The sequence below is a fragment of the Misgurnus anguillicaudatus genome, chromosome 23, assembly GCF_027580225.2.
Source record: "Misgurnus anguillicaudatus chromosome 23, ASM2758022v2, whole genome shotgun sequence".
Taxonomy (NCBI): Eukaryota; Metazoa; Chordata; class Actinopteri; order Cypriniformes; family Cobitidae; genus Misgurnus; species Misgurnus anguillicaudatus.
This window is the reverse complement of record NC_073359.2, coordinates 34,567,336-34,587,715: the sequence shown is the minus strand read 5'-3', so window position 1 is coordinate 34,587,715 and position 20,380 is coordinate 34,567,336. Positions and strand designations below refer to the sequence as shown.

At 40.4% G+C, this 20,380-nt stretch overlaps 1 protein-coding gene across 2 annotated transcripts in view; it reads left to right on the top strand.

The window, feature by feature from the left end:
• LOC141359526 (uncharacterized) overlaps positions 1-20,380 on the top strand; it is a 53,267-nt gene that overhangs the window by 11,847 nt on the left and 21,040 nt on the right. For both annotated transcript variants that reach the window (XM_073862131.1, XM_073862130.1), the window contains exons 5-8: positions 4,540-4,848; positions 8,533-8,835; positions 9,154-9,450; positions 12,575-12,613. In XM_073862131.1, coding sequence (XP_073718232.1) covers positions 4,540-4,848; positions 8,533-8,835; positions 9,154-9,450; positions 12,575-12,613 — 948 coding nt within the window. The remainder of the gene's footprint in view (positions 1-4,539; positions 4,849-8,532; positions 8,836-9,153; positions 9,451-12,574; positions 12,614-20,380) is intronic.

The following is a 20,380-nucleotide window of genomic DNA, read 5'->3' as shown; positions in this document are numbered from 1 at the left end:
ATCTCCAAACGGAAATCCTCAAAAGTCTGACAAAACGGAGCTCGGGCATCCCAGACCGCCGTAGCCCACTCTCTAGCCCTGCTGGTCAGCAGAATGATGACGTATGCCACTCGCGTCTCCTCTGCGGCCTATCTGAGGGGTTGGAGAGAAAAAATCAATGAGCACTGGGACAAAAATGACCGGCAGGCATTAGGATCTCCATCGTATGTGGGTGGATTGGTGACATGGGGCTCAGGATCAGATGAACGGTGAGGAATGGAGCCCTTCAACCGCATGCATTTGAGCTGAGAGTTGAGATCGGAAACTCGAGCGGCAAGGCGTTCCACCTCCCGTGATGTAGTAGAGAGCTGAGCATCCTGCTGCCCCAGCCATGCCCCCTGTTGTGCCAGAGCAGAGCGTACGTTGTCAGCATCCGCTGGATCCATCAGTGGCGAGTTCGTCTGTCAGGACTGGATGATAAACACACTGAAGCAAGGATCCAATAGCAGATAACTCAAAGTTTAATAAAGACAAAATTATAGACAGAGAAAAACCACTGGGCAAGCCAGGGAGCAAAATATTGGAAACACACTCGGGGACTCAATCCACTGCTCTGCCGGTCACAATAGTCCATGAAACAGTCCAAAGCTCCTGCCGCAGAGAGGAGTTGATGATAGAAGTCACAGACGTGCACTGGAGATCGCGCGCCCAGTACGATGTAGGGAACCATCGTTTCAAATCGGGGAGATGAGTGATGACAACCTGGCAATACAGCCGGCTGAAGGCTGGACACCAAACGATCCGTCACAGTGCTACTGGGCAGCAGGAGTTATCAGTACTCTGGACAGCGCACAGCATGTAGTCCAGTAGATACAGCAGAGCGGCGGAGAGGAGCTCACACAGTGCAACAGAGCCACGGCCACACACGAGAGACAGCAGGGCAAAAGACCGGCAGGGCAGAGAGAGGTATAATAATCCACAGAAACAGAGAGGAGCGGAGGTGCTGATGTCCTAATGAAAGGTGAATGATAGAAAGCAGACAGAGCAGGGAGAGCAAAAATGACAAAAATACAAAAAGGTAAAAAAAAATATAAATCCAACAAAGGCGGCGAACACGACATGACAAGACTGAATCAACATAAAATTGACAAACTCGCAAGGAACAACTAAACACAGAGAGCTTAAATACCAAACGAATGGGGAGACAAATGAGAAACAGGTGATGTCGCAGGTGAATGAAATCAGTGCTGATGAGATCGCTCCAGTGGCAGACGCGCACGTGAGAGCTGTCAAAACACAAAACACACACACAGAACAAAACAAAAGAAACAGAACAGTCGAAAAGACCGAAGTCATGACACATAATAAGTGTAGGTTTTGTTGCTCTGCTGACTCATGAGGGGGAGGATGAAAGGCTTGGAGAACTAGTGTCTTAACCAAATGACTAGGTACCTTGGGCATATCCCCACCTTTAATCTTGCCAGGAGTGAACTCCAGACATGAAGGAGAAACAGACAATGCCTGAAAGTCACCTAGCCTCCTCAAAGAGGTGATGGCCAACAGAAATGATCATTTGAATGACAGATGTTTGTCTGTACTGGATTCAATAGGTTCAAAGGGTGCTGTAGTCATCCCTTCTAAAACTACTGTAAGATCCCATGCTGGAACTCTCATTTGACTAGGAAGCCTTATCCTCAAAGTGCCACGCAGGAAATGAACCACTAGACAGAGGGGAGTGAAAAGCAGCTATGGCTGCTGTATATATTCTTAGAGTTGATGGCATAAGACTTGAAAAAAATCTGTCTTGTAGGAACTCCAGTACTGAAGCCACTGGGCAGTTAAATGGGTTAATGTTTCTCTCATTACACCAGAGAGTAAAAACTCTACAATTTAAAGTATATAGTTTCCTGGTGGATGGAGCTCTAGAATTAAGGATGGTCTCAACAACCTCAACTGAGAGACCCTGATTAATGAATTGATCTCCTTCAGGAGCCATACCCACAATTTCCACATTTCCAGGCGGGGTGAAATATGGCACCCCCGGCCTGCATTAGAAGGTCCCTCCTCAGAGGAATCTCCCACCTACTAGGAGAGCTAAGAGGTCTGAGAACCATACTCGGGCTGGCCAGAACAGGGCTACCATTAGGAGGGTGATACCCTCCCATCTGACCCTCTCTCCCGGGAGCAGAGCGATTGGGGGGAAAGCATACAAGCGTAGCCTCAGCCACGTCTGTACCATAGCATTCAGCCCCAACGGCTGGGTGTGTAAGGGAAAACCATAGTGGACAATGAGACATCTCTTGGGACGCAAACAGGTCTATCTCCGCTCAACCATATTTGGTCCATATCTGTTCCACCAACTCGGGGTGGAGTCTCCATTGCCCAGGCCTTAGCCCCTGCCTTGACAGAATGTCTGCTCCCACATTCTGGGTTCCTGGAATATGCATGGTCATGATGGACAGAAATATCCCATAGGAGAATCTGATGCGCCAGTCTGTTAAGAGGGCATGACCTCAGACCTCCCTGGTGATTGATATAAGAGACCACAGACATGTTGTCCATCCTGACAAGAACATAGTGGCCTCTGAGAGCTGGGAGGAAGTGTTTCACTGTCCGAAGCACAGCTAAAATCTCTAGGCAGTTTATATGCCAAAAGAGATGCTGCTCTCTCCAAAGGCCTCTCGCTGAGGGCCTTCCACTACCGCTCCCCAACCTGTGAGGGACGCATCTGTTGTAACTATTTTCCTGCGACATTGTGCCCCCAAGGTCAGACACTGGTTGAGAAACCATGGTTTTCTCCATATTGATAGGGCACGAAGGCATTTGCTTGTAACCCTTATCATAATGAAACGGATTCCCCCTTGGGAAAAACCCTTTCCTTTTGAGCCACCACTGAAGAGGTCTCATGTGCAGCAGGCCAAAAGGAATCACATTGGATGCTGCCGCCATCGCCATCAGTCTTTGAAAAAAATTCACTGTGAAGGCAACCTGTGAACACTACAATGAACCTCTGTTCTTCAGAGTAGTAGTCTTTAAGGGGTTGAATAATTGTGTCAATTCACAAAATAAACATTTACTACTGTATTACAAAACCAATTGATGTCAATTTAGTTGCATATGGTTCTTTAAGAAGTCCTTGTAGGATTTCATTCTGAATACAATTATAAATGTACACTAAATTCCCTAAAACCATTTACAGCATTGGGGGGTTGAATAATTTTAAACACAACTGTACAGTTTGACACACTATTGACAGACAATTTACATAGAGCGCTCGCTGAATGACGGGTAGCTGTAATGACAGGACTTTATACCTTCCAGTTCCGTCGCACTCATGATGTCATCACTCACCGCCTATAAGATAGACTACTTTTACAGATTATTCCCCAAAGTGTCATTTCATGACACAGCATCAAGTTACCTCGAAAGGGAACATGTCAGACCCATTTAGAGGGTTCTGCATCTGAACTCTTCAACTTGTAGTAACACTTTTGTCGCCATTGACAGGTTATCCCGTCATTTAAGAAAAAACGCCACCACCAGGTGGTGCTCTTCCGCAACTTATAAATCCCAGAAGTATCGCCCTAGGGCAAGCAGCTGCATGTCCGTGTATTATTTGAGGATCGCTCTGAATCTGATCTCTATCAAAAGTCCTTCACAAAATGGAATGATCTCAGCTTTTTGCTAAAAATCTGGTGCTTCTGAAAAAACCTACCAATATTTAAAGGGTGATAAAAAGAGAACTAATGAAGGTCAGATGAAACGTTTTTTATTTGAAAGCAGAGGGTCTGTTCTTTTTTATTTGATATATTGTATGTTTATATATTTTAAGAAGAACATTTTCCGGAAGGCATTAAACTTTTGTGAAAATCATGAAAAATGCTGCCGCCAAAATGGCACATTTTTGCTAACACCTACAAAGTGGCAAATTCAACATCTTATAATAAATTATCTATATAATATTTTGAGCTGAAACTTCACATATGTACTCTAGGAACACCAAAGATTTAATTGACATCTAAAAAAGGCTTGTAAAAATGTCCCCTTTAAGGTAGTTAGAGGTGTAATGTTCATTATCATGGTCAATATTTTAATTTAAGTTCTGCTTAATTGATTTACTGTAGAAGTATATTAAATCTGTGGATGTTCAGTATTAAGCTTAAACTTTTTTAGTCTGTCAAACACGTTTTTGTTACTTGTTGAAATGTTGTAAATCAGGTTTAGTTTCTTGCACAAACCTATGAATTTGTTGGCTTTATAAAACATCAATCTATCGTAAGATGTTGCAGGAATCTTGTATTGCCTGCATATTTTTTTACTTTTCAAAGACACAGCACCTGCACAGTTTTGAAGGATTTTGTTAATGTGCTGTGGAAGTGTGGAAAAGGATTTTCGTTAAATATCTATACATTAATTGTTTTGTATTAGTATTGTGTATTGTTGAGTTAATTGTTAATTTTAACTTAAAAAGATGTTAATTAATTTGAACAGTTAATGAGAACTAATCACTATGTTTATATTTCTCTGTGTGTTTCTCTCTTCTATGTGTTGCTGTGATAGATGAAGTGAAGTTAATGTCAGTAGTGGAAGGAGAATCTGTCACTTTACACACTTATATTGAACTACAGTCAGGTACTGTAGTAGAGTGGATGTATGAAAATGATAAATTCATAGCCAAAATTGAGGACAAAAAGATCACTATAGATGATAAAGCTCTTGATGAGAGATTCAGAGGCGTACTGAAACTGGACAATGAGACTGGATCTCTTACCATCACTAGATTTAACACTACACACGCTGGACTTTATGAAGTAAAGATCACCAGCAGCAAAGGAACATCAATCTCTAAATTCAATGTTTATATCAGAGGTTAGTAGCTCAAAACTATGTAACAATAATAATGTTTGTGAATCTAACACAATCAGCAATTTATACATAATTTACATGGCGGCTAATTTGTATTAATTTGTACAACCATTTTCATATGTTTTTGTTCAATTCGCTTTTGCCCCTGTGATGTTGCATTGTGGTAGGGGTTAGGGGAGGGGTTTCATCATCTTTTTTCTAATATTCATACATTTTTGTTTGATTATCTTTGTACAAATGTATACTAATTAGACAACTCGTAAACTAAGTACAAGTTCCTGTGAGATCAGGCTGGTAAATCAAGTGATTTACTGGCATTACTCATATAGCAGACGACTCTGGATCTGCGCTGAAGTCGGCAGCTCCCATGAAAATCTGGCCCGGAGTTGTCTGGGATACAGTGGCAAGAAAAAGTATGTGAACCCCTAGGAATGAACTGGTTTTCTACAGTGATTTGCCATAAAATGTTATCTGATCCTCATCTAGGTCACAACAATAAACAAACACGATGTGCATAAGCTCACAAGACATAAATAATTCCAGTTTCTTGTGTCTTTTTTGGAAACACCCATTAAACATTCACAGTGCTGGAGGAACATGTAAGTGAGCCCATGGACTAATTACTTTATTGAAAGCTTTTTTGTCAGAAGCTGACAAACTGGAGTCCAATTATTACAATGAGTTTGAATGTGTGGTTTAGTGCAACTTTGATTGATATTAAGACACTCACACATTTTAAGATTGCTGTCCTTAAGAAGCATCAGCTCTTCTGAACCATGCTCTTATAAAGATATCTGATCAAGAGATGTTGCACTCCATAAGGCTGAAAAGGGATACAAAACCGTCTCAAAATAGAAGTGGGCGCACAGTCAAGATGACTCCTAAGACACCATGCAGAATAATCAATGAAGCTCTGTTCCTGAGTCTACCATATGCAAGTCTTTGGACAGGCACGGTGTCTATGACAGTGCACCACGGAGGAAGCCGCTGCTCTCCCGAAAAACATTGCTGTGAGCCTGAAGTTTGCAAAAGGGCACCTTGGCAAACCCCAGTGCTACTGGGAAAATATTTTATGGATTGATGAAACAAGTTGCATTTTTTGGGAAAAATGTTATGGCACAAAATGGGCACAGCTTACCAACATCAAAACATCATCCCAACAGTGAAGTATGGTGGAGGGAATATCATGATTTGGGCTTGCTTTGCTGCCTCATGGCCTGGACCCACTTGCCATCATCGAGGGTAAAATGAATTATTAAAGGGGAGGGGGGGGGGTTAATGGTATTTCAAGCATTCTGACTTATTAAAACAGTTATAGAGTTGTTTCCTCATGCTAAACGTAGGCAAAGTGTCAAAACAGCAGTTGGACGTGTTACAGAGTATTTCTGTGCCGAAAGCACTTCGCCAGCCCTTACGAAAATTAACCATGGTTTTACTACAGTTAAGACCAAAAAACCATGGTTACTGTAGTAAAACCATGGTTACCACAAAATAACCATGGTTTTGACAACCATGGTTTTCAAAAACCATAGTTAAACCATGGTTAGTGTAGTAAAACCATGGTTTTGCTCATAGAAATCAATTGACCAAAAAATCATCGTTACTACACTTTTACCACAATAAAACCATGGTTAATTTTCGTAAGGGAGGGTTCGTACAAGTTTCGGCTAGTTTTTTTCGATTACAGTTCTAACTGACATTTCAGGGGTTTTCAATACGTATCACTTCTTTATATGGGCTTCCACCGGAAAACTTCCCCCCGGAAAACCCCGCCCAGCCGTCAGTCAGCGGGAGACGCTAGAGCTTGCTAACAGCTTATCACGCCACTCAGCTTTGTTTAATTATAAAAGTCAACAATGGCACAACAAGAAGTGTGTTTTTGGATGTAAGGAGAAGACATCCAGCCTTATGGAAACAATGGATATAGTTTATTATCCGGGGTAGCAGTGGAGTTTTGTGTGTGTGTTTGATGCGGTGGATTTTCAGAACCGGGTCATGACGGGTTGCATGAGTATGAGGCGTGTGTATATTATATAAATGACATGAACATGTAGTGAATCATAAGTAAAAACAGTGTTGTATAGTGTTGCATGACTCGGTAAAGCTAATCTTTCTTTTATAAATCTGATTAAACTAAAGACTCTTCAGAGATATAAAGGATGTCATACTACTCTATAGGTACTCCAGATTAATATCAGAAATGCAGAAACAGCGTGTGTTACGTGAGCTTTAAGTTAAAAAAAATCCTTCAGGATAATGTCAGGGTGGCTGTCCACCAGTTGAAGCTCAGTAGAAGTTAATTGATGCAACAGGACAATGACCTTAAGCATTGTAGTAAATCCACTAGACTGGGTAAAGAAAAACTAAATGCACCATTTGGAGTGGCCTAGTCAAAGCCCAGACCTTAACCTGTGGAACGACCTCAAGAAAGCGGTTCACACCAGACATCCTACAAATGTGTCTGAGTTAAAGCGGTTTTGTAAAGGGGAATGAGCAAAAATTGCTTCTGAACGATGTGCAGGTCTGATTCAGAACTACTGAATCACTTGCTTGAAGTATTTGCTGCCAAATGAGGCTCAACAAGCTGTTAAATCCAAGGGTTCACTTACATTTTCCTCCAGCACTATGAATGTTTAATGGGGGTTCTCAAAAAAGACACAAGAAACTAGAATTATTTGTGTGTTGTCACCTTATGCTCATTGTGTTTGTTTATTGTTGTGACCTAGATGAGGATCAGATCACATTTTATGGCAAATCACAGTAGAAACCAGTTTATTCCTAGGGGTTCAAATACTTTTTCTTGCCACTGTATAAACTGCTATAGAGACTTCTAGATATGCTGTGCTATTTTCATTTTTATTGTAAATATAACCTGTGTTGTTCCCATACCTGTTTTTCCCGGGAGTCTCCCGTATTTCACACCTATCTCCCGTCCCCCTCTCGTTTTGTTATTTCTCATTATACAATCACATCACTATATTATTCCAAGGTTGTCCAGTTGCTAGATCTTGTATGAAATTAATCCTACTCACACAAAAGACACATCATACAAATTTGAATACATTGTGACCGCTGCCTGGCAACCTACTGTACAACTCGGTTGCGCTGTTGATATCTGTGCAGGTAGACGGGGGAAGTTGAATAACTAGGCCACGCGTTTGCTGCTGGATTGTGGGTCAACGGCGCTGCCATATTAGTGGTGGCAACGTTTTCGTTAATACCATAACAACTGGAGGTAAATGCCTTCATGGCTCCGTCGTGTGCAGTTTGGAGGTGTACAAACTTTCACAGACCTCAAAAAGAGTCTCGGGAATTACCTTTCACATGTAAGATATTAAATTGTCCGTCTTACTGTAGTTCGCTGGTTAGGGTTTCCTAAATTGAAACATTGGAGGCATTGGGAGGTTGCTGAAAATATAGAATGGTTTTCCTCAAATAAATCCTCAAATAATTAATCCTTATGTTCTCAATCAGTGATTTCCATATGCTATATACTTATTATACTTATTATTATGATATAATTTAGGTTCTGTAAAAACGAATGCAGACTGTCACCCCCCCGAGATCTCCCGGTTTACGAAAACTAAATGTTGTCAGGTATGGTTGTTCCCTAGTACATTGACTTGATCTGAAGTGATGTTGATCTTCTGTGTTTTTCTCATCTATGTGCTGCTGTTATAAATGAAGCGAGGGTCAGAAAAGGAAAGACAGGAGAATCTGTGACTTTAGACACTTGTGTTACTAAAATACTGAAAAATTATGAGATACTGTGGATGTTTGGAGATATACATATAGCTCAATACACTGAAGGCAGTAATGAATCTACATTATATGAAACTGATGAGAGATTTAAAGACAAACTGGAGGTAAACCATCAGACCGGAGATCTAACCATCAGAAACTTCAGAACTGAACTCACAGGAGTTTATAAAGTACAGATTAAGAACAACAGCGAGAACAAAGAGAGAAAATGTAATGTCGCCTTGTATGGTAAGTAGATGAGTTTCGGTTTGTTTGTAAGAAACACAGTTCTTATTAAAGAAAAACCCATTTTCTGATAGCAAGATGCTTCAAAAAAGATGAACATGCATTTGTAAATAAAATGTTCTTTAATGTTTATGATCTATATTAAATGTATTTGTATGTTTTAAACTACACCTGACACGATTACTCATAGTACCTGGATGAGGGTGTGGTATTAATTTCAGGTGCTTGTTTTTTGGGGATATCGCTCCTGGCCAATCAAAATCAAGCATTCCTGAATGATGTTTTCTGTTTGCTTACATGTGTGTTTGTTGATTTAAACAGTGCAAGCTATGAAGGGAGGATTTGTTACTCTATCTACTAAAGTTAAAATACAAGAAGGTTATGCGGTGGAGTGGACTTCAGAAGATAAAAGCACTCTTGTAACTGGAATGAATGGAGACGACAGTGAGATTTCATATAAAGATGATGAGAGATTCAGAGACAGACTGCACATGAACGCTCAGACGGGAGATCTCACCATCAGAGATATCAGACAGACAGATGAAGGAGTTTATACACTAAAGCTGTTCAAACCTGATGGAAAAATCACATACAGAATATTTAATCTTGATGTCATTGGTGAGTAACTCAACACTTCTGATATAATCATTCACTCCATCATATATCATCATTCACTAGAGTAAAACTGATTTTTAAATTAATGTAATGTGCAATAGTTTAAACAGCTCAGGTGAGTAAAATGTTTGCTTTCATTTATATTAAAAACAATTAAACTAGACATATTTATGCTCTTTTGTAACCCTGTATCACAAAATCAGTTGTATGGGTCAATTTTTTGAAATTGAGATTTAAACATAATCCAAAAGCGAAATAATAAGCGCAGATGCAGTCTATTTTTGGCTTTTTCTACAAATCATGGGCGTCGGAACCATTATAAGTGGGTGGGACAGGACCCACCCACTTTTTAAGACCAATGATAATGGACCCACCCACTTTTTCTCTAAAGCCCTTTTCACACAGAAATTCCCTAAAATACACGGGATAGGCATCCTGGATTTTTCCGGAATAGCTAGATTTTTTTTCATTCACACTGCCAAGTTTACCCGGCATGTGATGGTCCCGGAAAGACACGTGACCTATTGAAAGTCCCGCCCTCTCTTCTACGCAGCATCTGAAGTTTGCATATTACATATTATTTCTCTCTCCTCGCGTGCGTTTTTGTTTATGATAAGATTATAAAGGAGCGCGTGACGCGCCGTTCTAATGCTGGTGAATGATCTCAGCTTCAGAGTGGATATTTGACGAGCTCCCTGATCTCTGCTTTAATACAGTTTTCAGACATTTCTCATCGTGATTGTTTATATGCATTTAAAACCCGCATTTTGAGGAGCTGAACGATATATCTTGTTGGGATGACGCACGGGTATTTTTCTTTATTATAGCTCAATGAGCATGTGACGCGATATTCTTTTATGCTGCTGAATGAAGTGACGAGCTAACTTACCTGATATCTGATAGGGTCCAGTTTGCTGACATTTCTCGTCATGAATGTTGTAAATCCCTCATTTTAAAGAGTTGAACCAACTTCATGTTGCCATGACACGCGCGTCCACACTACGGCACGTGCGTCATTGTTTATGCGTCTCATTTATCATTTCCTGATAACTGCGTCAATCTAGTTTGCAACATTTCTCGTGGTAAATGTTTATATGCATGTTATCTCTCGTTTTAAGGAGTTGAACCATAACTTTTGTTGTGATGATGCGCGCGTCCTCACTACGACACGCCCATTACGGCATTCGTCCGGCTTCTTGTTCACGCAGAGGATTACCCGCATATCTTACTAGGTCCTCTTTCCGGCAACGATCCCAGAAGATTACGGGACGAGTTTTTGTTCACACAGACGCTTGTCTGGCAATTTTACGGGAATTTTCTGGGACCAAAGGTCTGTGTGAATGGGGTTTAATTTAGCGCATTTGTCTGTTCACTTATCAAGGCGCTGTTAGTCAAAATCCATTCCATTAGAACAGGGATCCTCAACCCTTGCTTTTTTAACGCGGACCAGTTTCAGCTTTTAAAAAAATTCGCAGAGGGAGGGGTCGCTGAGTTGCTGTTCGAACAAAGCGCTGAAAAACATCCTTTGCAAAATGTATAACGTTTTAAACCAGGCCCGGATTGGCCATAGGGAGGACCGGGAGGATTCCCTGTGGGCCGGTCTGTTTTTTGGCCACGAGGGCCGGAGTTGTCATGCCACCGGGTTGAAGGTTGCTGCTGCACTTATTCAGCCCCACTCGCGTAATTTGCCGGCTTTAAAAATGTTAGCGCAAGACGCACGGGTTTCTTCTGCTTTTCAAAGCGCTTGCCTGTGAACACGAGTTTAGATTCAGATGCGTTTATATGTGAGTGCGCTTGCCGCGCGCCACTTAAAGGAAAATTGGATAAATCGTCATTTTTGAAAATCTAAGTCATACATGTAATAATGAATGGTCTATGAATAGTCATTATTATTCGTTATAAAAAACTATTTGATGCAAAACTCATCAGTTTATTTGAAACGTTTCATATGAATATAATGTTTTCTTAAGTAAAACAAGTCCATTAAATATTTGTTCTTTTATGACACAAGATATTTGGCAATGTACATGATTAAGTCCTAAAAATTAAGATAAGTATTTTTTTATTTTTCCACCCGTAACGAGTTTGCCTGCCCAGTCTTAATAATTAACGGTAAATGAACTTAGCTTGCTGTTCTTAAAGGCAGCTCGAACCTTAGGTCGGACTCGAGCCCCAAGTTCAAGAAACAAGAAAAACGGAGGAGATGAGGAGGAGAGATATGAATTGCGTCTGTGCGCGGAGGCACGGAGACGTTTAGCATATGCTTTTAATGATAAATGACACAGGTTCCTTTCAAACATACGTTAAGTGTATGCTACTCTTTAAAATAATATTACTGCAGTAAAATAGTTTATTTTGATTATGGTGCCACGACCACTGGATAATTGTAAAGTTTTTTTACAGAAGCCTGCAATTTCTTTTCATGCAATTATTACAGAGATGAACGTCTTCACGTATTAACATTATTTGCGAGGTACATTTGCAAATTATTCATAAAGTCATACCTCTGCAATTGTCTAATCGATTGTGTTTTAGAAGTACACATGCTCAAACTCTTATGACAGCATTGTTTCCCGACGGATACCATTAAATACATTTATCTCATTTCCAGAATCTCACAATTATATTTCTCTAAGAGAGAGAAAGAGAGATTGGGTATAAAAAAAGGTATACAAAAATTGTACCAGTTTACCTTAATTCGTTTTTCTTACCTGTTATTTCCTCAAAATAAAAAAAATAAACATTGTAGCCTACTGTCAGCAGAGTAGAGAAAAAAATGTCACAGAGAAAAATAAATAAAATATGACATCTGTCATTATTTGCAAAATATTCAAAGGGCTATTACCAGAATTCTGACCGCAATACTGTCTTTTATTTAGTAAACGCAAATGTTCAGGCTAATTAAAAGGAAATTGTCGTGGGGACCCACCCACTTTTCATTTGCTTCCGACGCCCATGCTACAAATATACTCATGCAAAGTATGAATGGTTTGTTGTCCAGGGTTACATTTTACATTGCTTGATCAAACAGATGTAAATACAGCCAGTGGAAAACCTAAATTGTACAACGAATATGAACATTCACAAAGTAACTGTGTTAAATGATGGTGATTTTTGTTTTTAACAGCCAAAGTTCATGGAAACTTTCTGAAGCAGCAGAACTCAGGTAAGATTCAGTACACCTGTCAATCTATAAATCTATATGACTCACAAATCAATCTGAATTGATTGTTAAGAATTATTTTAAAAATAGATCTAACAGCTGAGCTAAATAATGTACTGTGGACTAGAGCCCTGCGTGGGACTGTTTTTTTGTAATTTTTACAGAAGTTTCACAAAATGCATTCTAGAAAAAAAATTCTTCTTAAAATATATAAACATACAAATACATCAAATGAAAGAACAGACCCTCTGCTTAATAAGAAAAAAAAGCCGGGGAGGGGAGCCGTTTCATCCTATCTATATCATTTCTCTGCTTAAAAACTCTTAAATATGGGTTTTTTCTTTAAACTTTTTTTTCAAAAAACTGAAATAATTGCGTTTTTGTGGACGAATTTTGTCAGAGATCAGATTCAGAATGATTATCAAAACATACACAGAGTTTAAAATTAGTAAAAAAAAATTGCTTCAGTTTTTTATAAATTGGTTCAGTGGATAATCTTGGTATTACAGATGAACATAAAACCCCATTAGGAACACCCAGCTAGCTTCAACTTTAACTTGTTAGTGTTCTTCACTCTAAAACCAACATCCAGTAACATGTATCGTGCACTACATCGCCCTCTACCGGTTAAGCCGTAACTCAATACACAACATATTTCCCCTCTTGTTTAGGAAGCTTACCAGCAGGGGCGTCACTAGGCCCTTTTTAGGGGGGCTTCAGCCCCCCTAAATTTCAGCCCAGCCCCCCTAAAAATTATTTGATTCATTAATTTGTGATCGCGTCAGTCACCTATAAAAACTCTTTAGAAAAGGCAGCTTGCTGCGTCAAGTTTCGGCTCCTCCCCTGATCTGAGTCAGCATGGATTTAGCGCGTTTTTCAATCCGCAGGGGGGACGAGCAGAGCGAACACATCAGTAGTACAAGGTGTGTGCAAGGCGGACTGGCGGCTGTTCTGGCCCGCCGTGCAGTCAGCACAGGTTGACATGTGAAAATAATATGACATGAATGAATGACGGACCTCTTAAAATCTACGAATCAGGCAATCGCGGTGCGAAAATGCCAGCACATGAACTAACGGCAGCAACCCACTGCCTTTTTGGCTTTATCTAACAAATATGCAGCGCAAAGGAGAAGCAGAGAGAGAGACAGACGCAGCGAGATGCTGCAAAATCACAGAAATATTCGCCAAGAAGGGAGCAGGTCAGTCAAGTTACCAGTAAACGCACACATCTATATATTATTATTGCTGATTAACGTTACATGTTTTAAAGTCAGGTGCTGGCGTGATGCATTGCTTTATGTACAGTTGCTCTTAACGCATCAAGCAGATAATTTCATGCAGCAAAACAAACACCAGGTGATTGTGAAGTTTATCATTTTTTAAAACTTGTTTTTTTGTGGAAAAACTGGATCAAAAGTGCAAATCAAGCTTTTTATGGCAATTTCACCTTATATTTGCAGTTCTTTAAAATATCTTTTTTAAATCTAATAATATAAGTAAAGTATAGGTTATTAAATATGTTTGTTTCATTTAAAATATTAATATTTCAACATTTGAACTCCTTCCTTTTAAAAAGTGTATGCCACATGTGTATTTGTCTGTGGTATGGTAGACTACATTGTGTATTACTAGTAAGTTTTTGAGGGTTCACCTACTAGACATAGGGGCTGTTTCCCAGACAGGGCTTAAGTCTAGTTCAAGACTAAAATGCCTGTTTACAGTAAGTTTTAGTTCTTAACTAAAAGTAGCTTGCACTAACATATCTTAAAATACATCAGTCACATTGTTTTGTCTCAAGATGCACACGTGTAATATTTTTGTAAGATATGCTTGTAAAAACTACATAAACATCATAATATAACCAAGGCCTAGTCCTGGCTTAATCTAAACCCTGTCCTGAAAACCACATCATACTGCATCTTGACAACTCAGTATTAAGGTAGATCACTTGTTGGTCAGTCCCCTTTTCTATATTTTAGATCTGTATAAATTTGTTCCCAGATTAACACAGTGTCTATATCAACAATTAATATTAACCTTTAAGATAAATTACAATAAAACAGTAAAAACAGTAAAATGATGTGTTTGTACTGGAAACGTGTGTTGTGTATTTGCACAGTGAATAATGAATCAGGAAGTCATTGTAAAAAAATCTCCATTCCCAACTGAAAATTTTCTTGTCCCATTTATGAAACACAGGGAATACAATGGAATAGTGGATTGCAATAAGGTTGGTAGTATACAACCCTACCGTAATAGTAAAATAATATTTTTTTAAATCATACCCTTACTGGGGGCTGAGCCCCCCTAAAAGGAAAATCCTAGAATCGCCCCTGCTTACCAGGTAAAGTAAAAGTACGCCGTCTCTTAAATCACTTAGACCACGGCTGTAATATGATGCAAACTTAAATGTTTCCTTACTTATACTTAACATTAGCCTTCTTTTTCTTTTCAATCATTGTAACAATTTAACAGTATAGCATGCAACATTATGTTGATCACACTTCTAACAGAAGTGCTAAACTTAAGCTGAATTTAACAAACAAATTCACAAGCAAAACAACATTCAAATTATTATTTTTTTTAAACTTGAATGTCATTCCCTCTTCGTTTTCCCCCCAAACGCCATGAGAAGGATTACTGTACGTCATCATTAAGCCATGCAGGTTTTTTTTCTGACCCTGGCAGGCATCGGCACATTACCGGAAGGCTGTGCAGATCCGCACTCAGATACTGGGGCATCCAGCATTTGTGCAGGTCCAAGCACAGGTACCGGAACAGAACTGTCAATGATATCTTTTACCCTGTCAGGAACCAGGGAGAGATGAGTAGCTTTCCAAGTGCGTCCATCTTCCAACACATACACCTTTGCACCAGCTTTCTGTACCACCCTGGCAGGTCTATGGAACTTTGACAGTCCTTTCTTGACATGGAAGGGTTTCCGTACTCTTACAAGACTTCCCTCTTTGATCTTTGGTATTTGTGCACCTCTCCTCACATCTGTGTAAGCTTTTAATGCATTTTGTTTAGAGATGACACAGTTGCGCAGTTTCTTCTCTGTCAGCAGAGTAAATTAGCTTGCTGGACCGATGTTCACCTTCATGCGCATTTTCCTGTTGAACATGAGTTTGTTTGGTGACACTCCTGTGGTACTGTGTGGAGTTGCAAGGTATGTGAGCAAGAAGGCCTGCATAAATGGTTTCCACGATTTCCTCTCCTGCTCACCAGTAAGAAGTGTTTCTTTGAGAACGCGGTTTCAGCATTCAATGGCTCTGTTTGCTTGTGGATAATACAAAGACACTTTCCTGTGTGTAATATCTCTCACTGCCAGAAATTCGGTGAACTCCCTCAAGTTAAACTGTGTTCCATTGTCACTAATGAGTTCTGTGGGGTTACCGAAATGGGCAAACACAGAAGACAGGAAGGTAGTGACAGCCATAGTTGTGATTGAATGTGTAAAAGCCACCTCCGGCCACTTTGTATAATAATCAATCAGAGTCACTGCATAGCGGCTGTCCCACTTTGCTGACTCAAACGGTCCGATGATGTCAATTCCTACTTTCTGCCATGGGTCATCTGGCAGTGAAACTGGCTGAAGTGGAGCAGCATGCGTCTTAGCGCTTTTATCATTCATCTGGCAAGTTACACATGCACTAATGCTGTCCTGCACCAACTTGTCCATGCCGGGCCACCAGTATAAGTCACGCAACACCGTGGTGAGTTTCATGTGCCAGGTCCACCAGCTGTTTTCTCTGGGGTACAGGCACTAGCCGTCGGTGAGGGCCCCTGTATATTATCACATCTTGAACGGAGAGTTAATCTCTCGTAGCAAAATAGGGTTTGAGCATTGCAAATAGAGACCTTGCTGTTTCAGGCCACCCCTTTTTCATCTGTGCCCTGATTACAGTAAGCTCTGGGCATGTTTCACATGCCGCAGCAAAGTCCTTCACTGAGAGAGCTTTCAGTTCTGTGTCCAGCAAAGCTACAAGTTCAGGCTCAGTCACTGGCTTTGCATTCTCTTCTGATGGTAGAGGCAGACGGGAGAGACAGTCAGCAGCATAGTTTTGTGCTCCTGCGCGATACACCAGGTCATACGTAAAGCAAAGTAGCCTGGCTGACCACCGGGCAATACGCATTCCCGCGTGCCCATGTCCTATGGTGTGTAGCCGTATGGTCAGAGCCTGGTGGTCTGTACGCAGTGTAAATCTTGTCCCCCATAAAAACGTCCTCCACTTTTCCACACTGGCTAACGCCTCCTTTGCTACAATGGAATATTTCCATTCCGCAGGGGTAAGAGAACATGAGGCAAAAGCAACTGCGCGCTCCCTGTTATCAGAGTGCATTTGTGTCAGTATGGCACCCAGGCCATAATCCGAAGCATCTGTAGACACAATTGTAGGAAGGGCGGGGTCAAAGACGGATAGCGCTGAACTGGTTACAATGCGAGTCTTGACAATGTCAAAGCTTGACTGTGCTGCTGCCGTCCACTGAAATGTGCCATCACGCAGGCAGTCTCTCATGAGCTCCACCAGAGTTGCAGAGTTTTGCACAAATTTTGCATACCATGCTGTGAGCCCCAAGAATAAGCTCAGTGTGGTGGCGTCCCTAGGTGCTGGAGCAGCTGTAATAGCCTTAAGGTGATTTTTGTCTCGCAGCAAACCCTGGGCTGAGATGGTGTTTCCAAGGAACTGTAGACTGGTCTGGTTGAAGTGGGATTTTTCATTGTTGAGCTGGGGGCCCGCTTCCTTTAACCCAGCAAGCAACATCTGCAGGTTATGATCATGCTCCTTCTTTCCGGTGCCAAAGACTATGATGTCATCCAGATAGTTCTGGACCCCCTTGAGATCTTTCAGCACCAGAGACATCATTTGGAGAACCCACTTGGGGCTGAACACAGTCCATATGAAACCCGATAAAACCTGAACAGCCCTTTGTGGGTTATAAATGCAGTCATATCTCTGCTTTCCTCTTTGCTAAATCAATGGTGGAGAACACAGTAGCTCCACGCATTTCAGAGAAGAGATCATCCATATGGGGAAGTGGGTGACTATTCATCACTACCACCTTGTTTGGTTCTCGTATGTCCATGCACATTCTCACTGCGCCATTCTTCGTGTGACAACAATGGGTGATACCTGTGGAGATGCGTCAATCCTCTCTATCACATCAATTTCTAACAATCTCTCCAATTAAGCTGAGACAGCTTGTTTAACAGACAGTGGAAGTCTCCGCAATTTTTGTTGAACCAGATGGACATCTTTCCTGACTTTTACACGCTGAATGAAACGTTTAGCAAGACCTAGCTTCTCCCCAGTCACAGATCTGGCTTTGATCTCTCTGATCTCTGTCACTGGACCCGCAGGTGAGAGCATGCTGTTGTTGTCAATAGAAAGTCTCAGTGCTCTGAATAAATTAATTCCCAGCAGGTCCGTGCCTGTCTTCACGATGTACAGTGTAGCTGATACTGTAATGCTTGCATACTGCACTGTAGTTAACATACAACCTAGCACTGGAATGTCAGCTTTGGTGTAAGTCACTAACCTTTTTTCTGGCTCAGCAATCTATACACCACTGAACCATGGGGCAGAATTGGTGTTTGGCTTAATTTTCTTCTTAACTTCATGTGACTCTATTTCTATTACATACAAAAATCCAACTGTGCCCCGCGGGTATCCTGCAAAATGTTCTGACTGCCCACTTCCACCCGCTGCAAAGGTGAAACTGCCTGCTCCCGTGAGATTTGCCTTGCCAATGCAGCCCTCTACAGTGGACTGAGTTGTTGGTTGCAATTCACATTGTCACCAATAGTTGTCACTAAAATCTACACTTTAGAATTACATATTTTTTTATCATAATCTGGGTCAGTATCTATAAAGAAAATAAAAACCTAAAAATGAAACTGATGTTGTCTTTTAATAGTTCTTGAACATCTGATGTGGATTTACTGTATGTTTTCAGTCAGAGACCAGACAGTAAATCTTGTCTTTGTATTTAAACTGATGAGTAAAATCTTCTGAATAATGGAGTAAATATAAACGATAATGTTCTCCAGTGCATTGACTTGTTCTGATGTGATGTTGATCTTCTGTGTTTTTTCATCTATGTGCTGCTGTTATATATAAAGAGATGATCAGAAGAGTAAAGGTGGGGGAATCTGTCTCTTTAGACACTTGTGTTGCTGAAATCCAGAGAGATGATGAGATACTGTGGATGTTTGGAGACATGCCTATAGCTGAATACACTGGAGGCACTAATGAATATACATTATATGACTATATTGATGAGAGATTTAAAGACAAACTGGAGATTAACCATCAGACCGGAGATCTCACCATCCGAAACATCGGATCTGAACTCACAGGAGTTTATAAAGTACAGATCAAGAACAGCAGCGGGAACAAAGATAGAAAATTCAATGTTGCTTTCTCTGGTGAGTATCGGAATGTATCTGAAAAGATGTGGTTATTATAAGGGATAATCATGTACATATTTCAGTTCAGTTGTTATCAGAGAATAAATCTGACAGGGTGATCAGGACCTTAATGTTAAGTTAGGGTGACCAGATGAGATTGGCTGAAATTCGGGACGGGGGGCAGACGTAACGGGGGGGGGGGGGGGGGGTCATCCAATAATAGTTTTTTTTTATTAATTTTATTTAATAATAAAAGACAATTCATTTCAAACTGAATCAATCATATTAATATAAGTACATATGCATATAAATAAATTGATATAATACGTATAGAAGTATTTCTTACTTTATACAATAATAGTTAGATCATCCAATAATAGTTTTCTTTTTTTTACTTAATAATAAAAATAAGGAATTTCAAACTGAGGTTACTGAACTAATCATATTTTTATTAATATAAGTACATATGCGTATAAATTTATATAATACGTATAGAAGTATTTTTTGAACAAAGTGCCTTGCCCTCGACCAATCTGACTCCTTCACGCGACTGACTGTCACTGCCTGCACTTTCAACTGTCCTCGCGGTTGCTGCAACTTTCGCTCTCTTAATCAACTATATAAAACAAAAAGGTCATATTGTCTTTGTGCATATAGATGAATTAGATAAATTAATAGAAACAATACAACGTCAGCATATTTCGCGGAGGTTTTAACTGCTGCCAGCACAATGAGAGCCTACAGTATAAAAACAAGATGCTGCAGCCAATGAGCAGCCGGCGGCGGCTGGCTGCAGCCAATGAGCAGCCGGCGGCGGCTGGCTGCAGCCAATGAGCAGCCGGCGGGGGCTAGCTGCAGGATGACTCAACCTCCTCGCTCATGTTTTATCAGACAACTACTTCTCAAGATTTTGCTTTAGTATAATTTTCGGGGAAATTAAAGCGGGATTCGGGATTAAGATTTAGCTTCAGTATGATTTTCGGGACAATTAGAGCAGGATTCGGGATTCGGGACAGCAGCTTAGATTTCGGGACTGTCCCGAATTTTTCGGGACGTCTGGTCACCCTATGTTAAGTAGAGAAAAATCCCTGCTGACTGTATATAAGTGTTAAGTTTCTCATTACACTTCCTCATAATTAAAGGAGTGAATGTGTCGTGAATGTGTTAGCATCTAGCCTAGCACCATTCATTTCTTAGGATCCAAACATGGATGAATTTAGAAGCCACCAAACACTTCCATGTTTTCAAGTAAATATGGTGGCACAAATTAAAATGTGGCTATTTTTTTTTAGCATATACCGTATAACTTCAAATAATAGCCTGGGCTTTTATTTTCCCAAACCTATCATCACACCAGG